General features: G+C 41.1%; 2 protein-coding genes across 3 annotated transcripts in view; both read right to left on the bottom strand.

Moving 5' to 3' along the window:
* Window positions 1–995: 995 nt before the first annotated feature.
* nudt12 (nudix (nucleoside diphosphate linked moiety X)-type motif 12) lies at window positions 996–8,375 on the bottom strand. 2 transcript variants are annotated; one of them, XM_047592692.1, is made up of 8 exons: window positions 8,274–8,375; window positions 6,679–6,885; window positions 5,523–5,814; window positions 3,788–4,043; window positions 3,545–3,712; window positions 3,352–3,465; window positions 2,031–2,230; window positions 996–1,706 (listed from the first exon to the last, which is right to left on the bottom strand). In XM_047592692.1, the coding sequence occupies exons 2-8, from the start codon at window positions 6,882–6,884 to the stop codon at window positions 1,596–1,598; spliced, it is 1,347 nt and encodes a 448-aa protein (XP_047448648.1). In that variant the 5' UTR covers window position 6,885; window positions 8,274–8,375; the 3' UTR covers window positions 996–1,595. The 2 variants fall into 2 exon arrangements, with proteins under 2 accessions (XP_047448648.1, XP_047448649.1); XM_047592693.1 differs by having other exon boundaries at window positions 6,679–6,994; window positions 8,274–8,359.
* An 864-nt stretch (window positions 8,376–9,239) lies between these two features.
* Window positions 9,240–22,174, bottom strand: part of LOC125012318 (solute carrier family 12 member 2-like) — a 16,005-nt gene continuing 3,070 nt past the window's right edge. The window contains exons 4-26 of the mRNA XM_047592199.1: window positions 22,056–22,151; window positions 21,714–21,853; window positions 21,521–21,631; window positions 21,059–21,167; window positions 20,807–20,934; window positions 20,350–20,434; window positions 19,932–20,080; window positions 17,376–17,483; window positions 16,901–17,024; window positions 16,723–16,824; window positions 16,426–16,581; window positions 15,818–15,917; window positions 14,600–14,711; window positions 14,384–14,524; window positions 14,206–14,312; window positions 13,395–13,474; window positions 13,185–13,325; window positions 12,998–13,111; window positions 12,002–12,113; window positions 11,817–11,903; window positions 10,696–10,831; window positions 10,540–10,607; window positions 9,240–9,755 (exon numbers count right to left, since the gene is read on the bottom strand). Of these exons, the coding sequence (XP_047448155.1) occupies window positions 9,620–9,755; window positions 10,540–10,607; window positions 10,696–10,831; window positions 11,817–11,903; window positions 12,002–12,113; window positions 12,998–13,111; window positions 13,185–13,325; window positions 13,395–13,474; window positions 14,206–14,312; window positions 14,384–14,524; window positions 14,600–14,711; window positions 15,818–15,917; window positions 16,426–16,581; window positions 16,723–16,824; window positions 16,901–17,024; window positions 17,376–17,483; window positions 19,932–20,080; window positions 20,350–20,434; window positions 20,807–20,934; window positions 21,059–21,167; window positions 21,521–21,631; window positions 21,714–21,853; window positions 22,056–22,151 (2,642 nt within the window). The 3' untranslated portion in view covers window positions 9,240–9,619. The remainder of the gene's footprint in view (window positions 9,756–10,539; window positions 10,608–10,695; window positions 10,832–11,816; window positions 11,904–12,001; window positions 12,114–12,997; window positions 13,112–13,184; window positions 13,326–13,394; window positions 13,475–14,205; window positions 14,313–14,383; window positions 14,525–14,599; window positions 14,712–15,817; window positions 15,918–16,425; window positions 16,582–16,722; window positions 16,825–16,900; window positions 17,025–17,375; window positions 17,484–19,931; window positions 20,081–20,349; window positions 20,435–20,806; window positions 20,935–21,058; window positions 21,168–21,520; window positions 21,632–21,713; window positions 21,854–22,055; window positions 22,152–22,174) is intronic.

Below are 22,174 nucleotides of genomic sequence, written 5' to 3'. Positions count from 1 at the left end.
AAATTAGAAGCAACTCCAATAAATTTTAAATACCAGTAGCAGCAGGGAATTTAATAATTACAGCAGACTATGAAAATGTTCTACATGACTGTTCTCAGCATTAGAAATAATAATTTACCATTTCACAGAAAGAAATAAACAAACGTCACGTTTGTCTTAATGTAGGTTTGGATTTTTCCCCCCAAAAGCTTCGTTTAAAATCTGTTTGTTGTGTTTCCTTAGTGACTGGAAACAAAAAAAACTCACGTCCCATATGAAGTAAGAGAAACTTTTATTTTATTTTATTTATTTGCTTCAGGCCAAACGTGGTAGATCGTAAATGCGTTTAATTGACCGGAAATAACGGTGCCTTTAAGGACACGCCCCCTGACGTCACACGCGCACACACGCACACCTGTAATGGAGTCCGCGCGAGCCTCGCTTCATGCTTCCACTACCTTCTGAATCCTGATCCACTCATCATCCACTCATCATCCACTCATCGGTTCACCCTGGCAGCAGGTAGGACCTGGACCTGGAGACTCTGTCTCACACCTGCAGAGACGGTTTTTAAGGTTTTTGAGATACGAACGTGTTTGTGTAGTTGCCACTTAATTAGGTACACTAGTGAAACGTGTTATAACTCAACGCTCCTGCCTTAAACCTGTAAAAAGGCCTCACTCTCAAAGTGTTGCACTTGAACGCACTTTCTAATCACTGTTTGACTCGTCTCCAGAGTCTGGGAACAGATCTGTTTTTTATTATTGTGCGTTTCAAACGATAGAAGTAAAAATAAACTCTGCACCAGCTGATTTGTCTTCTAACCAATCAGAGACATTTTGCATTAACCCTTGTAACCTCTGTGGCCTTGTAACCGCACGGTTGATCTTTTTAGTGGTTGCAGACAATAAAACACTTAATTTCTCATTTCGTACCTGTTTTCTAAACGTTGCTGGTCATTCAGTTTTAAGATGCACAGATTTACTCATGTGTGAAAACATTATATATTCAACATGTGGCTTTTACACTTTTAATTTTAGCGCTTTTTAACAGATGACCACAGCTCAAAAATATACATCATACAGCTTCAGTATTTATGTCATTTATATCTGTACAATCATGAACGTTTTAATGATGACGTCAAAATATTTTGCAGTGCACCTTATTAACATAGATTAAAATGAATGATATTTGATTAGTTTCTCAGTGTGGAGGTTAAACGAGTTCACTCATCTCATCTCATCTTATCTGACTCATTAAGACTCTACATCTTGTTCTAAAGTTTGTGTCATGTCACCAACTCTTCAGGATTCACACATGTTAATTAGTTAATTCAGACGATTATTTGGCTTCAAAGCTCGTTTTTATCTCAGGTAGAAAGAATCTGCAACAAACTTTAATCCGACTTTAATTAAAATATGTTAGAAGTGTTTTAAATGAATCTCCCACATGAAGCTGCTGATTTTCTTACAGTCTTCTGTGCTGACACATGTTGTTCTCCCCTCGGCTCAGATGCTTCGGTTTCAGATCATATAACTGCGTCCGTGTTTCCTCTTCTTCTTTGAGCCATCGATCATGATGTTCATGACTGAATGAAGCAGACCTGTCTGGATGTGTTAGAGGTTAGAGTTCATGCCTATCCAGTGTCTGATCAGCTGGTGGGCGATGGTCTGTCTGGGGGGGACGGTGAAGGAAGGACCAGCTCCTTTCAACAAGGACTCAACCACCTGAACAGAAAAAAACAAACAACAGTCAGACAAAGAGAACACATCTGTAGAACCATGTGACTGGTGTTGTGATGTACGTTATATGCACATGTAAACGCAGACAACGTATGAAAATGAAAATATGTTCTCTAGTAGAATAAAGTTCGAAGAAAAAAGACAAACCTAACGGGGTCAGACTCCAGGTGGGAAGGTGCTGCCTGTACCTGACGCCCTCAGAACGAGTGTAAACTTGACAAACTAAATATTCTTCATCTTATTTTAAAAAATCGGTTCAGCTCATGCTCCGTATTAAAACATCTGGGGGACATCCCCCCTGTCCTGTACCTGTTGCCGTGAGAACCACCTGGCCTCTTCGATCTCGTTCTCGTCCACTTTGATGTCGGTCGTCATGGCGACAGCGATGCAGCCAATCATGAGGTTGGAGGGCATCGGCCACGGCTGGCAGGAGACGTACTGGACCGGGCCGACCGTCACGCCGCTCTCCTCCTCCACCTCCCTCCTCACTGCGTCCTCCATCGTCTCCCCTGCACCAGACACGAGACATGAGACACGAGCCGTCAATCAGGACACATGCTGCTGGACGACGCGCTGTCCCACAAATTATTATTCCCCATGAACGATGTTCTCATCAACATTACTTTGAGACCATTTTTATCACTAATGTAATGATAATCTGCAACAAACTTTAATTTCTCCAGAGTATTAACATTGTAATTGGGATGTCAAGAACTTTTAAATAAATAAAATACAAATGAAATGTAAAGGGCTGCTTTTCTTTTTCCAATGTAGTGAACTCCACACCATTCTGTGCTGTTTCATTTGTATTTACTCAGTAAATATATTAAATATAAGGCCTCAGTGTGTGTTGACTATCAGGGTGAAGGCTCCTCTGCATCTTTTTTTTTTTTTTTTTTTCCAGCTGTACAAACTGGACCGGATGGTTGTTTCAGGTACAAATCGTATGAATTGTCTTTGTTAAATGTAGTTTTAAACTAATACAACCAGGACTTGACATTAAAATTTTTGTTCACCGTTCACTGGGGCGAGTTGTTTTCCAAACATCAATATCTTTACAATATCTTCAAAAAAAAGAAAAATGTAAATGTCCCTTATACACATATACCACGACATCATCAAGGATTCAGTTCCTTTTAAATGAAAATATTCAGTCAATAGTAATAACGTCTGGTTTATTATCGCATGTTAACAGCCTGCTTAGAACGCGGCTTACAACCAGATTTTATTGGTGTAAAATTAGCTTCCTAGTTATTTTCTCCTTGTTGTGTTTGTCCGCTCCAAGTGAATTAAATTGTTATATTTGGAAAATACTCCATATTCCTAGTTATCCTAGTAACCCTAACCCCCCCCCCCCCCCTCACCCTCCTCCCCCACTATGCTAGTGCCAGCATTAGCAGGTGGTGATGTTAATGTGAGCCCGAAATGGTGCTCCTTCTGTCCAAAATCCAAATCCAAAATGTTCTCACACTCTTTCATTCTTAGAAATATCTACTCGTGTTACCTCACGATGCTCATTTACAGCTAAAATCATCGAGTTCGTTGTCATTTATCACACGATTGATTGATTCATTGATTATTGTTACGTGTGTGTGTGTGTGTGTGTGTTTTTTTTTTTTTTTTTTTTTACCTGGCTCTACGAATCCAGCCAGACAAGAGAACATGCCGACAGGGAAGACCTTCTTCCTTCCCAGTAAGCACTGGTTTCCGTCCGGGTGGACGACCAACATGATGACCACTGGGTCTGAAAATGCACATTTACACACATCTGTCAGGACACTGTCTTCCTGTGTTGTTGACGTGAACCTGGTGGGGCTTCGTACCGACTCGTGGGTAGCACGTGTTGTGGACGCCCTGGAGGCTCCTGCACTGGGAGTTGAGGCAGCTCCTCTTGTAGCCTCCCTCCTCCAGGCTGGTGCTGCTGCCACACGTGGGACAGAAGCTGTAGCGGCTGTGCCAGGCCAACACCGCCCGAGCCTGAGCCACGATCCCTGGACCACAAGGACGAGTTCAGACACAAGGGCGATAACGGAGGAGGAGGAAGAAGAGAAGGAACCTGTCCTCACCGGCCTCTTCCTCGCTGAACTTCAGCAGGTCTCTGTTCGGGGTCTTGGGGAAGGAGCAGCTCTTTTCTCGGCACCGTGTCAGAAGCTCGGCGGCGTCTCCGTCCGCGCTGATGGCGAACCAAGCAGGAGGCTCGGCCTGAGAGGACGGCGAGACGCTCTTCCTCTTCTCCACCCCGAGGAAGACGAGCACAGACGCAGGTTTCTGGAGAAGATCTTTAACGGCCTCATATCTGAACCGACACAGCTTCAGCTCCTCCTGTCACAGTCACAAACACAACAGCTCCATGTAGTTCATTTCTGGATGACTTTCAGTTTTGATTGTAGATTCGTGCAGAGCAGTCAAAGCGATTTACATCTACCAATAGATATATGATTACATCTAAATAACAAGTACAATCCCTCGGTGTTATGCTGATGACATCATACTTTACCGTTTTGACATTTCCTTTTTTTAATTGTTGGAAAAAGTCGATTGAACCATCTACTGGGTTCGTGCATGTCTTGGTCATTGGATTTTACGTTCAGAAAGGGGCAGAAAATGAGTGGTTATTTGGTACGCATTTTAAAATTCAAAAATTAAAATTGAGTCGAGAATGGATGAATAAAACTTTAAAACCTGGTCTGTTACGACTGATGTCATATTAATATTTTTCTGGAAGTATTGTGGGCTCTCTGTGTGTTTTCCCTATCTGTGTATGTAAACAGGTGTTTCCTCCAATCTCTTTCCAATTGAACAATCATCAGAGAGGGAGCTATTTAAACATCCAAGATGGCGGCTGTTGGTGAGCTCCTCATCCTCGTCTCCTCCCAACTGGTCACCATATTGGTTAATTGTTACTTTTGGATTTGATTGATGTTTTAAGACCAGTAGGGGTGAGCTGCCATCTTTGATAACCCCTTTTCTCCTGTTTTTTTAACATGTTGATGTAGGTTTGTCTTTAATTTCTTCCTCAAGTAGGTTAGACTTTGGTTGTTTTAGTTTTTAGTTGATGTTCAGTTGGGTTCGCTCTGAAGTCAAAACCCTTTTTAAACCTTTTTTGTTTGTTCACCTTTGACACATTTTGTCCTCGTCTCTACTTGGGACTTGGGGAAGATGGGGCCTTTTTTTATGCTACTTGGAGTAACACGCTCTATTTTCATTTTCTGTTTCTCTCTCTTCTGTTTTTCATATTGTGCCACTGGAAGTTTTCATGTAAGCGCACATATGAGGAGCCAATTACGAGGCCCCATATTACACACTGACTCTGTCTGGTTCCCTGCGATTGGCCGAGAGCTTATTCAGTCCCGAGGTGAAATCTCAGACGCATGCTGTAAAAATTAGCAGAAGAGAAGCTAACCACTCTACTGTTGCACATGTTTGAAATAAGAAATGTGGATCATTAAGGTTTGTTTAAGTCTAATTTAAATAGCTTCAATGCAAAATGATAATGTATATTTATAAATAGCACGAGGTCAAGTTTAATGTAGAGCACATATAATAGGGAGATAGATAGGTAGGTAGGTAGGTAGGTAGGGGTCCTTGACCTAAAAACCGTTGGCTTTAGTTTATTATGAGTGGACAGTCCCTATTAAAGTTATAGCTAATGAAGCTAATTTCCAGCTATGGGCCGACTTCCTGTTGCAATTTGTAATCGTTTGGTGAAGCCCTAATTTTTGAGGATTTTATGACTTGATATGGGACTATCGTTATTTCCTCATGTGCAGAGCAGATCGCTGCGCTTAGAACCATTCGTACCCCCGCCGTGCCGTCGCTGACCATGGGGCTGAGGTTGGAGAACAGGAGGTAGACGGTGTCTCCGTGGCTCTGTTTGGCCTCCAGCCACGTCTTGTCGGTCCTCTTGGCGCTCAGCCGGTCCAGCGTCTCTCTGCTGAAGTAGTTCTCCTGCGGGTCCAGGTTGGAGCTCGGGAGGATCCGACTGCAGCCGTGGTCGGTTCGTCCCAGCAGGTTGGAGATGTGTCTGTGGCCCCAGAACCTGGCGATATCGCAGGCGGTCTGAGAGGAACTGTTCACCAAGAACTTGTCACAGCTTGATAGAAAAATGACACGACATTAGATGAGTTAATCGTATCCTCTTTTACAAATACGTTTATAGTATTTCATCTTCTAGTTCTCATTAGTTCATAGTTTTAGCCTCTTTTAGTTTGTTTTTAGACTCTTAATCCAAAGCCTTTTTTAGTTTTAGGCCTAGTTTCCTTTCAATTTTTTATTGTTTTTTGCTTGTTCCTATTTTTAGCCTCCTTTAGCTGCTCTTCTTTTAGCCTCTTAATTACACGGATTAATTTTTTCCCCAGTTAAATTTAGCTTTTAATTCTTGAGTAATTTCCCCTTGGAATTAATAAAGTGATTCTGAATCCTTTCCCACCCACTCCTTTTCGAGTATGTAAATTAAATTACAAATTGTTGAATGAATATTTATTTTGAATTTTACTTATTGGCTAACACCTGTGTGTGCTTATAAAATAGTCGTATTTAAATTTTGATGTTTGCATTATTTATTTCTTGATAAATGTTTATTTTCCTTATGTACATATGTGAAAATAAACTTGGCATTCATTCTCATTCAGTTTTATTGTCTAGTTTTAGCCTCATTCCTCTCTAATAATTCTAACCACATATATCTTCTAATTTTATTCCAAAATTTATCTGTCTTCCTTTTCATAGTTTTCACCTCTTTTCATAGCAAAGTTTAGCTTTTTTTAGCCTTTTTTTTTTGATTCTTAGCCTGCAGTGTTTTAGTTTATTATTGTTAGATTCAGTCTTTTTTTTTTTCCTCCCAGGTTTATTCTGATAGATTTATTATACTTTCCCAAGGTTTAATAAATCAGTTTGTAGTTCATCTGCTCATATTCTGCCAAAAGACAAAAGCTCCGTATTAAATGGACACATGTACCCGAGCTCCAGCAGCTTCTCCACCACGTGGTAGTGTCCGTTTCGGGCCGCGAGCATCAGCGCCGTCCAGCCGCTATATCCCGTCTGGTTAATGAGCGAGGGCGCGTGGGACAGCAGCGTGGACACGTGGGTCAGGTCTCCTCTGGCTGCAGCGTCCAGAAACTTCTCCACCATCTCCTCCTTCGCGCTCATCTGGAGGCTCGTCATCCTGGGCGCACGGACGAGGGCGGGGAACCGTTAGCAGCCGCGCAATTAGCACTTAATCAGCTGATCGCAATTATTAGACCCGAACACGAACCAGGTTAGAAAAGTTTCACCTGCATGAAACATCTCATCATGTCATTGTGTCCGTGCTGTGGTTTAATAGCACCTGCATTAATGCCACCAATAATTTAAAAAATAAGGCCAAAGAAATAGAACTAACACGAATCAGAAACACATACAATTGTGAGATTAAGGTTTTAACTGCAGAAATAAAGAAGATAAATGTAATAAAATCTTAATAAAAGTAGCAAATCATTGGTTGACACTGATAACAGATCAATAGTTTAAGAAAAAGGGTTAAAATATTTAAAATATTGTGGTTGACTGTGTGGTCACTGCAGCTCCGACTACACTGAACTAAGAATTAAACAGCACAGTTTAATAAAGAATACGTAGTTTTAAATAACATTCAGGTTTAAGTTCAAACATAAAAAACCCAGAACTAATCGACTTTAAGACTTTACCTCATTGCACCACTTACCATCCATTTCTACAAGTCGATTCAAAGTCAACTTTATTCTCAATTCTGACGTGTGCAACACAATACGGGATTAAAATTACCTTCGTCAAAGGCCTACGGTGCAACAACTACACAAAAACATGTAAACATGTGCAAACGATGACAGTATATGAAATATATCCTGTACAAAGCAGATTAAAAAGAGAAACGTGACATAACAATATACAATATACTACTGCTACTGTGTGCTTTTATTGTAAATGTATTTTATTATGTATAGCTGCTATATTTTTGTATCATTATGTTGCTGTAGTTTCTACTTGTTTTGCTTCCGAGCCAGAGCTGACAAACTGTATTTCGTTGTTTTTTACCAGACAATGACAATATTTATTTTTATTAATAAAATAATAATATACTTTAAAAAAATGTAAGAAAAGTAAATGAATATAGTCTGACCTAAACAGATACTAATATAATTATTTTTCCTAATTAATAATTTAAAATTTAGATGGACTCCGTGTCATTGGTGCTGTGACCTGTCAATCATCGTTAAGCCACGCCCATTAGACCCAGCACTCTTACAAAACCCACATGAACACCTTTAAAAACCAGGTGTGCTTCACGCCAACCGTCTCATAATGACTCCGGTTTGATAATATAGTCTGAATAAAGTGAATAATTCGTCAGGTGTTATTTCAAAGTCTCGTATATAGTCTTTCTTATATAGACTTTCTGTTTTTTTTTTTTGTAGCCGTGGAAATGACAACAGGAAGCGAAACAGCTGCACGTTTTCTTTTCAGTGCCTTAAACGCGACTAAATAAAACTGTTTCACCTGGAAGTGGAATGAAGAGTAAATGTGATCAAGTGTCACCTTGGTTCCAGTTCGCTGCTGCTTCGTTTTCTCCTGCTGCAGAAACACGGGACGAGCTGCGTTCAAGAGCACCAACGATTCTTATAGAACTGTGCTGCCTTCAGGAACTCCCAACGGCGGTAGTATTTCCGAGCTTCACTTCACCAATACAAGTGATTTCAAATACAAACGACATAACGTTGGTCTAATAATGGTTCGGTGATTTTATTGTATTTGTCAAAATGTGAATTAAGTTAGAAACAATAAGTCATAAGGAATTAGCTGTAAATAGCTAATTATTCAGGGTAGATTTCATCATAAAAGTTCTCTTAAACGTCGCTCTTTTTAGGATCACATAACTAGTTAAAGCTGTTCAAATCTATTTTTCTTCAGCACAAATAAAACCAATTTTTTTTTTTTTGATTAGATTAAATACCTTAATTAAATATTTTATTTATCCCGTGTTCGGTAGCTTCATCTCAAATAACAGAATGTCATAATAATGATGATGATAATAATAATAATAATAATAATAATAACTGAGATTCTGCAAATGCTCAACACTATAGTAGTGTTCACATTATAAGTATTCATATTGCATGATAAGCTACGGTAATTCTGTTAGCCTACAAGATATTGTTAGTTGCTACATTACAATGGGAGGGAAAGTCCTCCTGCTGCACCCCAATAATTTTACTCACAATTTTATTCAGCCAGTTTGTATTTTACACACATGACATTGAACCAACAAATGAATAAAAAAGTTAAGACTTTCGATGGACCGGTCGAAAGACCCAACATGAGCTAAATCCCCTAAATATGAGTGAGACCATCACCAGAGCCCAGAGTCGGGTCAAGACTACAATAAAAATGTACAACAATGAAAAAGATGAAACAGTTGTGTGTCTTCCAGCTCTCTGGCTAACTTTCACAAATGTCTTCTTAAATCCCACCAGCCATAAAACTGAAACAAGTCGGACACAAACACGTGGTTCGGTTAATACTTTAATAAAATAGTGTACAAAATTAAGTTATACAGTCTTAATACTTGAAACCCAATGAAAAAAATACTTCACCACACTTCATAACAATAACAGCACAACTCAATCCGAGCACACGTTTGGACCTTTATCGTTATAAATAAATATTTGATGTAGTTACTCTCATTCACACACAAAGAGTTTTATTACTGAAGGTGAACAAAGTAGCCGTCATGATGTTGATTGTGTTGATTAATTTGTTAATGGGCGGTTCTCAAATTAAGCCGAACACAAACTGAATTAGACTTCCGGTTTTCTGTTTAAAGCACGCCAGTGTTTCTGTTCTTGTGCAGATGTAGGCTGTGGAACGCTGCGTGGGTTTGAGTGTTAGGAGTAGAAGGTGAGGACGCTCTGGTGGTTTCCTCGGACCAGCAGCAGCGGTGGAAGGTCTTTGGACAGAGTTTCCAACCAACACATGTAGAGGGCGCTGGACACCGTGCCCTTCCTGGCCAACGGCATGCTCCTGTACACAGACCCACAAATAACTACTCGGTCAATGTGTAATTATTACATAAAATACTCAATTTACAAACAATTTATCTAACTACTATGAAGTTAAAGTTGGCCATACATGACTATTTTCATTGTAGATTCTCACTGAAACCATCAAAATTATGAATGAACACACATGGAATGATGTAGTAAACCAGAAAGTATGAAATAACTAAAAATGCGTTTTATATTTTAGATTCTTCAAAATAGCCGCCCTTTGCTTTGATTACTGCCATCATGAAGGAGTTCCCAGAGATTCTGAGCTCTTGTTTCGTCGTAGAACTTGATGGTTTTTGGGACTGTACATTCAAAGTTTTAGGGAAAAAAAAACTGACTGACCCTCGGTCCTTTAAAGTTATGATGGACGATGACGCCGCTTGTCTTTTATTTAGCTGATTGGTTCTTGCCATAATATGAATTCTAGCAATTGTCAGTTTGATAACTGGTGGTCCAAACCCCATTAAGAAATGGGAAAGAAATTCTCCAGATGAACCTTAACAAGGCTCAGCTGTGAAGTCAGGCGACTTCAGGTGACTTCATCATGAAGCTGAATGAGAGAAGGTCGAGGGTTTACAGAGCTGCCAACAAAGCAAAGGGTGGCTTCTTTGAGAGATCAAAAATATCAAACATATTTGGAGTTAATTAACTTTTTTCTTTCCTTCATAATTCCATACGTCTTGCTTCATATATTTGATGTCTTCAGTATGTTTCTACTGTGTAGAAAGTAGTAAAGATAAACATGAATGCTGGCTTACATGACGATGAGTTTGGCCGTACTGGAGTGTTCTTTCAGCAGCTCGTTCAGTCTGATCTGCCGGTTGCTCTGAAAGTAAACATGAACGTCACTTTGTTTGAACAGAAGGCTGTGATTGGTCAGAGTAGATACCCGTGCAGGGCGTTTGTCTGCAGACCTTGGCCTTGTAGAGCTCCAGTTCGTTATCAGTGATCCTCCAGGGTTCCTGGGCCTTCAGCCTCTCTGCAGCCTCCTGCTCCATGTCGTCCTCCTTCAGCCTGTACGGCTCGATCAGCTCTTTAAAACTCAGCTTACTGTGAGACAGTAGATAGATTATCAGTAGATTTATCGCTTTAACCGCTCTGTCAAAGCTGATTAAATCAGAGGTTTGACCCAGGAGCAATAGGGTCTACATTTAGATATGTCAAGTTTGATTTTAGACTCTAAAATAAATGAGTTATTTGATTTTCAATTTAAAAAGGAAACAACTAAATTTACTTTTTGGTTTTTAATGTATGAAAACTGAAAGAGAACTTAAGGAGAAACCAGTGGTTATTTGATTCATACAAAGCCAGAAGTTTTTATAGAAGAAGTTGTTTCCATCAGTCAGTGATTTCCGATCTTTTCTCTTGGTCTTGGAAATGACTCTGGAGCAATTCTGAGATGTAATTTTAGACTTTCTGACATCTGGTCATCTGAATTTCCCTCTGAAAGTTTGAATCTGGGTTTATTTAGACCTGGACCAGAGAGACCTGGAATTCAAATATCGGCAACTGTGCAACTTAAAAGTTTTGGTATTTAAGAACATAAATCAACAGTAGTTTCAGGATTAAAATCAAACATGAAATAGCAATAACCTTTATTTGGAAGCAAATAGTTATCTGAATGGAGGCTTATAAAGAAACTCCCACTTTGGCAGATCCAAGAAATGTTATTTACGCATTAAAGTCTTTTATTGCTGCCTAATATTGCCGCTCTATTCTGAATACTTGTGAATTTTTTAGAATTGATTTTCCAGCTTGTTGTAGAGGTTCAAAGTCCTGCCTGTAACTGTGATCTGATGACTCCTGATTAGTCTGATCTTCTGGCTCAAAATCTTCTCTTGTGGGAAAATGTGATCAGGGAAGTTTTTACTTTGAAGCTTGATTTATTTGGTGTAAACCAAAATTATGATTATTTAATTCTACTGGTGGTTGTGGTAAAAGGGCAAAAGGATGCTCCTTTGTCGTGTCGAAGGACTGAGGGACGTTTTAATGAGGAATTTCATGTAAAATCAAACTAATTGTCAGTGAACTTTACTTGTGTTTCTTGGGTTTGGTGTTGATGTCTCCGAGGACGTTGATGTCGGAGAAGTCGATTCTGAACCTGCTGAGCAACGTGGCCATGCTGACGGGACACGCAGACAAAATACAACCCATTAAACACATGCTTTGTATTCTACACACAGTACACAGCGGTAGGACGACAAACAGCCAGTGACTTACGCTCGGCGGTCGTGGTCAATGCGGTTGATCTTTCCTCCAATGAAGACTCGGATCCTGCAGTCACCCCACTTACTGCGGTTGGTCAGCAGGTATGGAATCAGAAGAGTCAGACCTGAAAACGGACACACACATTCTAGTAGGGACGTCCTGGTCTGATGCCGATCTTTTAATGTTCAATATCAGCTGATCTGAGTCTTAGACTTAAACTTGACTGTACGACATATTCATCCATGGATTTATGCATCCATGTTTCTTCCATCCATGTCCACCAAGATGAGAAGTCATCAGGTCTGTTGTTTAGGGAGGCTATGGCTGTATGTATTGAGTTCTTTCCCATATCCCGGTACCTCTGACCTGATTGTAGTGGGATGAGGTGTTGGTTGAGTGGGTGTGTATTGTCCTGTTCTTATGGATCTATTGTTGAAGTCTGTGAGGTTGGGTGTGGGAAGACCAATGACTTTGGAGGAAAGGTGTGTGATATGTGTTAACTTCGTCCTGTTGGTGATTGAAAGCATGGTGTAGAAGCAATAGAGGAGGATGTTAGACTGGTTAGATGATGCTCTTGTATAGGAGTAACAGTTGGTGGGGGGTGGTTTTTTGACTATATCTGGATCTTAAAAGTCCTAAGTTTGGTCCCCTGTAAATTCCTAAAGCCTTTCCTTGTCTTCTCCTAGAGTTGACTGGATCCAGTCCAATAAATGTTTCTCTAAGTTAATGTAGTGTGGAGATGGGAGCTCGTACCTTGTGTTCTCTACACTAGAAATGTTCTGGTCCTCCAACACTGCCATAAACTCCCTAACCATCTCTGGAATATATGTTTGTGTATTTCTTCTACTTTCACTGATTTTTATAGTTAGATGAATAAAATGCACTAAAAACTGGGTTAGCAGCTGCTGCTAGATAATTCTGTGGGATAATGAACCGGAAAACCAAAATGTTTTCAAGATTTCATATTAGAAATGACCAGCAGCATAAACTCTGGATTGAAAACCTGACCTCCGTCATCAAACAGCCACCACACATCAATGGTTCCTTTGCCTTGTTTCTTCTTAAACTGCTGGCTGCTCTCCAACAGACGCTGGTCAGCCAGACTCAGAGGAGACTTGGTTTCTGTAGCAGAAGTAAAACGTCTCATTTTAATCAGTTGAGGCTGGTTCGAGTTTGCCATCCTTTGATCGTTTACCTCTCGTGATGAGCGGGCTGCTCTGGTTGCTGGTGGTCTTCGAGGGACAGGAGTCGGAGTCTGAGTCTTTGGTCAGATTGACGGAGATCAGAACGTCCTTGCTGCTAACGGGCGGCTTCTCATGGGACGACAGCAGCTCGTCTGCAGGGAGACAGATGCATGAAGAACAAACAGACAAACTCACGGATATGTGGAGGAAGATGGATGTACCTTGTCCCTGGATGTGAGAGACGTCCAGACCGTCCTGCAGTCGGAGGATCACGACTCCAAACTGCAGGTCAAAGGCATCGCTGGAATACAAAACACGACAATGAATGTAAAGCTTCACTGTGAAATGTGACTTCCAATTTTGAATGTTTAGCTCTAAATTAAAAGGACTTCTCCAAACCTTTTTCCACCCTTGACTCTGCAGAGATTTAGTAAAAAGGAAACCTCACAATGTACGACACAAGAGCAGTGGTGTCCAAATATTTGAGAACAAGTTAATGTTTTCTATGATGGCTGAGGAGGCTCAATGCACTGCTCCTTGAGAAAACAATTGCAAAGAGTTGTGAGAGCATTTACAGGTGTTGTGTCTGCAGTTGATGCAAGTGTTTGCAGGTGTTGTGTCTGCAGTTGTTGTGTGAGTCTCTGTAGGTGTTGCGAGACTTTGCAGCATGTTTCTGTTGTGGGTTCAGTATTTGCATTGCATCTGTTTTCAAATTAATGAAAACCTTTTCTTAATTTGATTGTGTTTTGTCCATTTGCATATATTTTCTCAGGTAGCTTTAATTTAAAATACAAATCACAACATTTAAGAAACAGTTATAAACACTAGAAGTTAAGGTTCTGCTCTTGGTCGTCACCCAAACTAATCAGACTGGCATCAGTGTCCTTCCACTGAAGCAGCATTCAGATGAGGCTCAGGTGAATTATCGACTCATCCTCGTTGAATTAAATCAACCTGCAGAAACATGGCTGTGCTTCGAGTATCCAGCAGAACATTAGGGTTGGATCCACCAAAAGACACATCTGGTCTTACTGTATTGTGTTGACGTAAATCTCCACGTCTCTCATGTGTCCGTCGCTCCAGTTGTTCTTGAAACCCATGACCAGCGTGTTGGGCTTCAGACGACCCAGACCGACAGCCTGTAGGGAATCGTTCCATGAACTTGGTGTTGGATAAAATAACACAATGAATTGTTTGGGCCCCTTTATACCTGCAAGAGCAGCTGAGTCCCCTGCCGAAGGTTGTCGGCGAAGACGGGAGCGTAAAAGGCTTTGATGCGTTTTTTATTGAGCCAGCGTTGGCAGCGGGCGTGATCCTGAGACAGCTCCTTGAAGTTTGGCCGACGGGAAACCTGCACAAAAAGGCAGTTTCAGTCGTATAAAAGAAAACACTGAATGTCAACAGTGGCGGGAGGGTCTTTACTTACTGTCCTGACGTGACCACAGACCATGAGGCTGACGTCCTTGGTAAAAGAATGGACCAGTTGCATCAGAGCAGGACGGGAGTTTGGATAACCGGCCAACACCAAACACTGCGGCCTGCAGAGATTAGAAATTACAAACTCAAAACATCAAAGTCAAACTGTGTTCAGGAGATTTGGGCAAAATTCGGACCAGAATACTAACACTGTCCATTTACTTTTGAACTCAAATTTCCACTGTTGATCTTTTCTGCTGCAAACGGTGGATTTAGTTTTAAAGAATAATTCTGGTCACCCAATAAAATGAGCTGAAGCAAGAACACGTGGCCTTGAAGACATTTCAACCAAGTAGCTTCAGTCCGAACAGGTGGTGGTTTATCTAACAGTTTCAATTTTAACCCCTTAGGACTGAAGACTTGGATGAAACATCTTCCAGAAAGTACTCATTTCAGCTAGTCTCTTTTTTTCGATATACCATGACCTGAATGACTGAGAACCTAATTTCATTCCAGGTGTATGTCCCATTAATGTCTAATTACCTCCATGGGTTGTGCAAAGTTGTTGAAATGTGCAAATATCAAGTTTTTACAAGACTCAATTCTTACCAGAATCTGGTAAGAATCCTCATCTGGATTAAATTATGAAGTGTGTTTCAACCAACACAAAGAAAAAAGCATGTGACATTAAACAATTAAGACTCTATTCTCAATGAAGACCTTACTATCTATTCATCTTCTAAAGTAATTTAAAATATTTTACAGCAGACCGAACAGTTAACTCTACAAAACTCACAGACATGTAATGTGAAAACAAACATATGAGCTGACTATAAGTACACCGGCTCCATCAATAAGTACACAAAAGTGAAATGAAATATGTAAAGGAATGTCTGTGGTAAAAGATGTTTAAAATATAAATGAAAGGAAATTAAAACCTCAATCAATACCTACATATAAAAGACAAAGAAAATAAAAAAGGCTATGTGCAAAATATTTCTAGAGTTTGTTCAACTGTGTGACAGAAACTACTATTACTCTTCAATCCATCAACACATTAAGCCACGCCCCCAAAAAATCGAGCATAATCAGTTCCCAACAGAGAGACTTTTTTTTTTTTTTTTTCAACTCTGATGCAAAACAAAAGTAGAAACGAAAAACAACATTTAACTGAGTTATTCTCTGAGCACCACAGATGTCAGCATAGATGACTCTGAGTTGAACTGACCTGAAGTTTTTAACGTGGTCCTCGACTCCGGTGAGGTTCAGACAGTGAGTCAGAGCCTGGTTGTAGATCAGAGCCTGAGTGGACGAGCCCCAGTTCACATCTACAGGAACCAGAGCAGAGAACATCAGCAGAGAACATTAGAGGACAGCGTCAGAGAACAGCAGAGGGTCGGAGGAGGTCAGTTGTCTATAAAGACTATATAACAAATCGATAAAAACTGGAGAAGACAACTGTTTGATGGAGACAAACAGAAAATAAAAGATTCTGATTCTGTTGTTTTTATAATAAATGGAGGAAGCAACATGTTTAAACCTCCTCCTTTATCCCCTCCCACTCCTCATTATTTACCTCCTACTCCTCCTTCCACCCTTTTCTCCTTTCCTCCTGATGTTCTCCATCATCTTAATCTACTCCTAATCATCCTCTCCCACCTCCTCCTTAATTTCCTCCTCCTCCCGAATCTCCTCCTCCTCAGTCTGTTAATCCTTCTCCTCCCTCCCTCCCTATAATCTCTATTTAAACGCACGCTGAGACTCGCTGTCCTAAAGCGTGGTTTTTCCTGACCCCTGGCGGCCGCCGGAGGAACTACTACAGGCCACATGTCTCACCAGGCTTCTTGTAACCCACGTAGATGTAGAGCGCCAGGACGATGAGGAGCGTGACGAGGGCCGCCCACCAGTTGATGACGAACATCACCACGCAGCAGAGTATGGCCCCGCCCAGAGACACCCACATGTTGTAGTACTTGAAGCTGGGGCGCCACCCTGTGGTGAGAGAGCGCACTGCATGAGTTTTGTCAGCCGTAGGGAGAAACACTTCCGGGTTTAATTATATAATGAGAGCTACAGGACGCCAGGCTGTATTTGTAGTTTTTAAAGTTAGATCATAGATCAGACGGAGTCTACCTGGAGAGTTGGCGAGGGAGGCGTGGAAGACGGAAAAGTTGATGAGAGCGTACGAGGCCAGGAAGAAGTTGGAGATGATGGGAGCAATGATGTTGAGCTCGGCTGAAAGAGAGGACAGGTTGGATGTTTAAGACCCAGGTGCTGGTTCTGATTCAGAGTTTAGAGGTGTGCAGCGCACCGATGAGGATGAAAGCCAGGCCGATGCAGAAGGTCAGCACGTATCCACGGAGAGGCTCGTTGTTCTTCCCGTAACCCTTAGCAAACACCCCCAGCCCTGGGTAGATGTTGTCCTTACAGAGAGCCTGGAATCACAAGCAGCCTTTTATTAATCTGGTGCTGGTCATTAGAGAGACATTTGATGTTAAAGTCAGAGTTTATTTGGTTAACAAAGATAGAAATGAAGAGCTAAAGCTAAAATCTGATGATAAAAAATATGACGAAATGTTGACGAGGTGGGACTAGAGTCTTATTTGATATGAGAAGATATTATGTTAATATCGGACGTTTAAAATACACAATGTCTTTGCACGCGATTGGAAAAGGGATAAGTCTATCTGATCTAAGTGCTAATAGTACTATGAAGTTAAATTAGTCTCATCTAAGTGAAGGATATAAAACAGAATATGGCTGAAATGAATCGGGTGGTTTCTGACCTGGAAGACTTTGGGTGCGCTGACCAGTGAAGCCAGAGCCGAGGACAGAGTGGCTGAGAAAATCCCTGCAGTGATGAGAGGACCGAAGCCCGACACCAGACTCATCACCTGGGTGACAGACGGACGGACACAGTCAGAAGTCAGCTTCTTTACTGGTAGATGTTTAAAGATTATAGCCCAGTTATAGTTTTCACAGTGATATCTGATGATGAGCAAAAAGCCACCGAAAACTACTCAAACATAAAACCGTTTACACAACGGTTTAGGTTTTGATTGTTGTCTTTGTAGTTAAAGAACCAGTGACTAACAATGTTCTGCAAAGTTGTGTTTTGTAAACTCCAAGTTGTTTAGTGATCTGGTCGTTAACAGACTCTAGTCATGTGACCTAAATCAGTGGAGTCAAACTCATCTAAGTTTGGGGGCCTTTCTCACCTCAGTTTGATGTAAACTCAAATACTTGGATGACACGTCTTCAAGAACCCAACAAGTCCAGTTTGAATATTATAGTTAGTAATGTATTGTTCACTAATTCCTACCAACATTATGTGACGTCTGACTTCTGCATGAAATCTGCATCTGCTTTTTACAGAGCAGTACTTAAAACACACAAGAGCAACAGTTTTCGTCTGTAAACCTACACGAGACCGTGCAGCATGTCAGCGATATCAGTGTCAGCGAGCTGTGTGTGTATATGTGTGAGTAGGTGGACGTTGTCAATGCTCCCATTCAGCTCTGACCAGCTAGAACCTTGTGACTCAAAACAACAGTCGCTATTATCTCTGCTGCACTTTGCACTGTGTTTGGGAACAGCTCCGTCACACACTGCAGCCATCCACATCCACAGGCAGAACCGCCGGATCAGAGCAGCAGTCTGACACAATCGAGTTTCTTTAACGTGCACGTGACTGTTGTCATTACAGCAGAAAGCATAAATGCAGCGCAACAAAACTATAGTGAACATTGGTGACAACCCAGGCCAACAGTCGGCCGTCTGCAGATATTAACGTTACTGAACGTTGCCCCTGTCAGTCAATTCAGGAGGCTTTACAAAGGAGCCGGAAATATTGCTCTGATTGGCTGATCAGCTCAGAGAACCGGTGCATGAGAAGGAAAACAAAAGTGACGCAGCGGGAGTATAAACGCACCAGCTCTGTAAGACAGTTATCAGCTCCTCCTAGCTTCCTAGCCTCCCAGCTAATGGAAGCTCTTTACTTCCCAGCGTAAGGTACCGCTTCCTAGCTCTCCAGCGTCCTAGCTAATAGTAGTTTTTCCTAGCTTCCCAGCTAGCTGTAGCTGTTCCTGTTTCATCTTCTGAATGATGAATGCAGTATTCCTACAACATGCATTTAAAAGAAATCAAGTTTGTACAGAAGGCATAATGAAATGTTTCGAATTGGTAAATAGTGATGCAGCAGGTTTAATAAGGTTATTGGTCTTAACATGTCTTTAAAAGATGCATTAAAAGCAGAACTCTGTCATCAATATTAATATAGCCTAATAAATGATACAATAACCATGTTGGATAAATAACAATTGAGTTGCTGCATGTTAGTGATTACTGTATCCAATTTATAATTACATTACTTTTACTTGAAAAAAGTTACCATAACAATCTGTATTTCCACACAGCCACAAGTAGTCAGTAGGCTAAGGCATACGATCAATACACATAAAGCTATTAAAACCCCTACGGTTCTTCAAAGCACTGAGGGCACAAGATGGGGCTTTATAGAACATTACAGCAAGAAAAGGCTATTAGACATAAAAAACTATCTCCAGAGCACTTGTGAAGAACCTATCTTTCTTAGATTGTAGGCTTCATAGCACAAACACAATCTATAGACAGACGTCACTGTGAGAGTAAACTGTTGTAACAGCTGTAAATCCCACAAGTGAATGTGATCAAATGTGTGTGGACGATGGGAAATGCGACGATGTTGTATCCTGACACGGCATCGCCACCGACGTGGAGGCTGCAATAGAAACAATAGCTGTGGGTGTTTGGATTCACGTCACACTCTGCCTGTGTGTGCTGGCCTTTATGTAATACGAATTCCTGAGCGATTCTCAGAGAAATAAATGAGTGAAATTAACAATAGACTTCTCTACCTGATTGCTCATTATATTCACATTATAAATGATAATTTCACAAGACGTGGCTTTGTTTTAATAGCTGGTGGAAGGTTGAGATTTCTGTATTGTCCGGGTATCATTTACTATAACTGCAAGGAGTCCTTCTCCTGCTCTTTTAACACATCTCACTACTTCCACCCACAGCAGTGCATGACAGTGTAGTGTGGTATATATCTCTCTCCTGAACAGAAAAAGTGCTCAAACATCCAGTCACATAGTAAAGAACTATCTTTATCCACAAGAAGAACACAGGGTCATCCATGAATCCTGATCTCAACATGTTGCTATCTTGTATTCCATAAATAGACAGAAAATCTGTGGTTGTAGTTTTCCATAATGCTGGGCAACCAAACGGCCAAGTATCTTAAAGCAGCAAAAGCAAACTGAGGAAAGATTTCTTGATGAGTTTATTGCCAGCGTTACCTGGAAGTCATTCATCAGACCATACTGGCAACCTCCTTCCTTGCAGATGGAGAAGTCGTAGCCCAGTGTGCATGCGGCGTCTGTGCAGTTCACCGTGTCGCTCACTGTGTCGTTGTGGTCGCCAGTCGCATCTCTCACAATGCAGGAGCCTGCAGGAGGGAGTAACAACATATACCTTACTGTACCAGCTCTATAAAACAATTTAATTCTGTTCAAGTAGCATCAATAACCATACAAATTGTTTCGAGAACAGAACCCAGAGGCTTGGATCTGTACAAAATGATTTTTTTAATCCATTTTTATACTAATTGTACTGTGAGCAAAATATAACAACTGCAACCATGAGTTTATAGATGCGACAATCAGAAAATACCATTAGAAATTACAGGTTTTTAAGTATTAAAGTCATAATATGAACCTGCAGAGATGGCGACTCCCACGTAGGTGAGTCCTGTGATGAGGATGGCCAGCAGAGTGCCTTTAGGGATCGCTGACTGGGGATCCTAAAGATGGTGATATGATGGTGGTTTAGTTTGATTGTCTGCCCGTTGTAAAGTTTCATGCAGTTCACTGTGCTTTGCAAAAAGATGTAAAAATAATACGTAAATAAATTAAAAAGATGGGAATGTTCCAAGATCCTAGATCTGTTCTATAACAGCTTAACTGCTGAAGCAGAGATATACATTGGTGTGTCGTCTGCATATCAGTGAAAACAGATGTTTGTACAATAATTGCAGCATGTAAACAAAGAAGAAAAAATGGCCAGAACAGCTTCTTTACTATCACTGGAACAGCATACAAGTTCTGCAAAAAATAAGGTTTTAAAAGCGAGTTCAGTCATGCAAAATCCAATGAATGCACCAAGTAAAACCCACGCTGAGGTCTCCAGAGATGTTGGCTCCAGCCAGGATCCCAGTGGCTGCAGGGAAGAAGATGGCAAACACGGAGAAGAACGTTTCGTCTTCTCTAAAGTCTGGGCCGAAGTTTTCTAGGAGGATTGCAGCTGTAGACGAAGGGCGACAAAACAGAGGAATATTTATGTGTCACTGCAAATGTTACATCGACCTTAGACCAATAGAAAGCAAGAGGATTATTGATTGGTGGAGATGATGTGAATGCAGACTGACTGTGGTAGCCGAAGAATCCCTTGGGCTCTTTGCTTTCTGTCGGCATGAAGGTTCCTATGAAGTAGTTAGCAATGGCTGCTAGCAAGATCACAAGGAGGACAATCTGAGCCTAAAGGGTAGAGAGATGAAAACAAAGGAAAAGATTGGCAGCAAGGTGTATGGATAATGTGTGATGGCGCCATCTTACATCTAGAAAAGTCTGATTTCTCAAGGAATTTCCACATTTTGGTGATCTCAGTTGGAAAATAAACAAGTTTATATATGTCAGCCCAGGCAAATGTTTTATTTGCCAGTAATTCAACAGTGCCATCTCTCAAATTTTAACCCTTGTGAAGGGCTCAGAGACCTCATCAAAGGTTTCTGTCCACTTCCACAATTTGCTCTTCTGCTTTTACTGAGATCTCAGCAGAGGACTTTGGATTTCCACCACTTCTCTGTGATAGCTTTGATCCACTGTCCTACCTTGGCTTCCCACTCCATCCCAGCTACCGAGATTCCCAGCAGCAGGATGACGGTCAGAGTCCCAACAATACGAATATCATTTAGCTCGTCAGTCATCAGGGCGTCAACGTCCTGCAACGAACAAAGATCAGATCAAGATACAGACTTCCATCGGCCGTAGAAGCTTGCGTTAATGTGAAAGAGGATTTCTTACACTGAGCATCTCGACAACAGTCTCAGCAAATCCTACGACGTACATTGCCACAGCTACAGCATTGGCGAAGGCAAAGATGAGTCCGATGGAGCCTCCAAACTCAGGACCCAGACTCCTGGAGATCAGGTAGTACGCCCCTCCTGGTTGGCAAGGTTTTCAGTTAATTGAAAGGAAACAGCAAATTCAAACTTTCTTGATTACCCTTAAAGATGTCATTCTACAGCCTCAAATGTCCTGAAAGTCAGATGCTAAATGTGTGGTCTGACCCTTATCCTAAGGTTTCTGGGTCCATTCACAATAAATTGGTACATGCCAGGTGACATTTTCAAGATCTCTACTCACCTCCTCGTACAAAGCCGTTGGTTGCTATGGCAGAGGTAGACAGACCAGTTATAGTGGTGACCACAGTGGCCATCAAAATGATCGCAATCGTCAAACCTGTTTCACAAAAACAACAAAGG

Source organism: Mugil cephalus, chromosome 8 (assembly GCF_022458985.1).
Source record: "Mugil cephalus isolate CIBA_MC_2020 chromosome 8, CIBA_Mcephalus_1.1, whole genome shotgun sequence".
Taxonomy (NCBI): Eukaryota; Metazoa; Chordata; class Actinopteri; order Mugiliformes; family Mugilidae; genus Mugil; species Mugil cephalus.
The sequence above is the reverse complement of the archived record's forward strand: the minus strand, read 5'-3'. Positions and strand labels throughout refer to the sequence as shown.

Bases quoted from the DNA above. Each gene is read 5' to 3' on its own strand.
- nudt12 (XM_047592692.1), bottom strand. From the start codon at position 6,884: ATGACGAGCCTCCAGATGAGCGCGAAGGAGGAGATGGTGGAGAAGTTT. The intron at 4,044-5,522 runs GTACGAATGGTT...TGACTGTGACAG, and splicing joins TCAGCGACGGCACGGCGGGG to GAGGAGCTGAAGCTGTGTCG. The intron at 3,466-3,544 runs GTACGAAGCCCC...GTGCATTTTCAG, and splicing joins CACGTGCTACCCACGAGTCG to ACCCAGTGGTCATCATGTTG.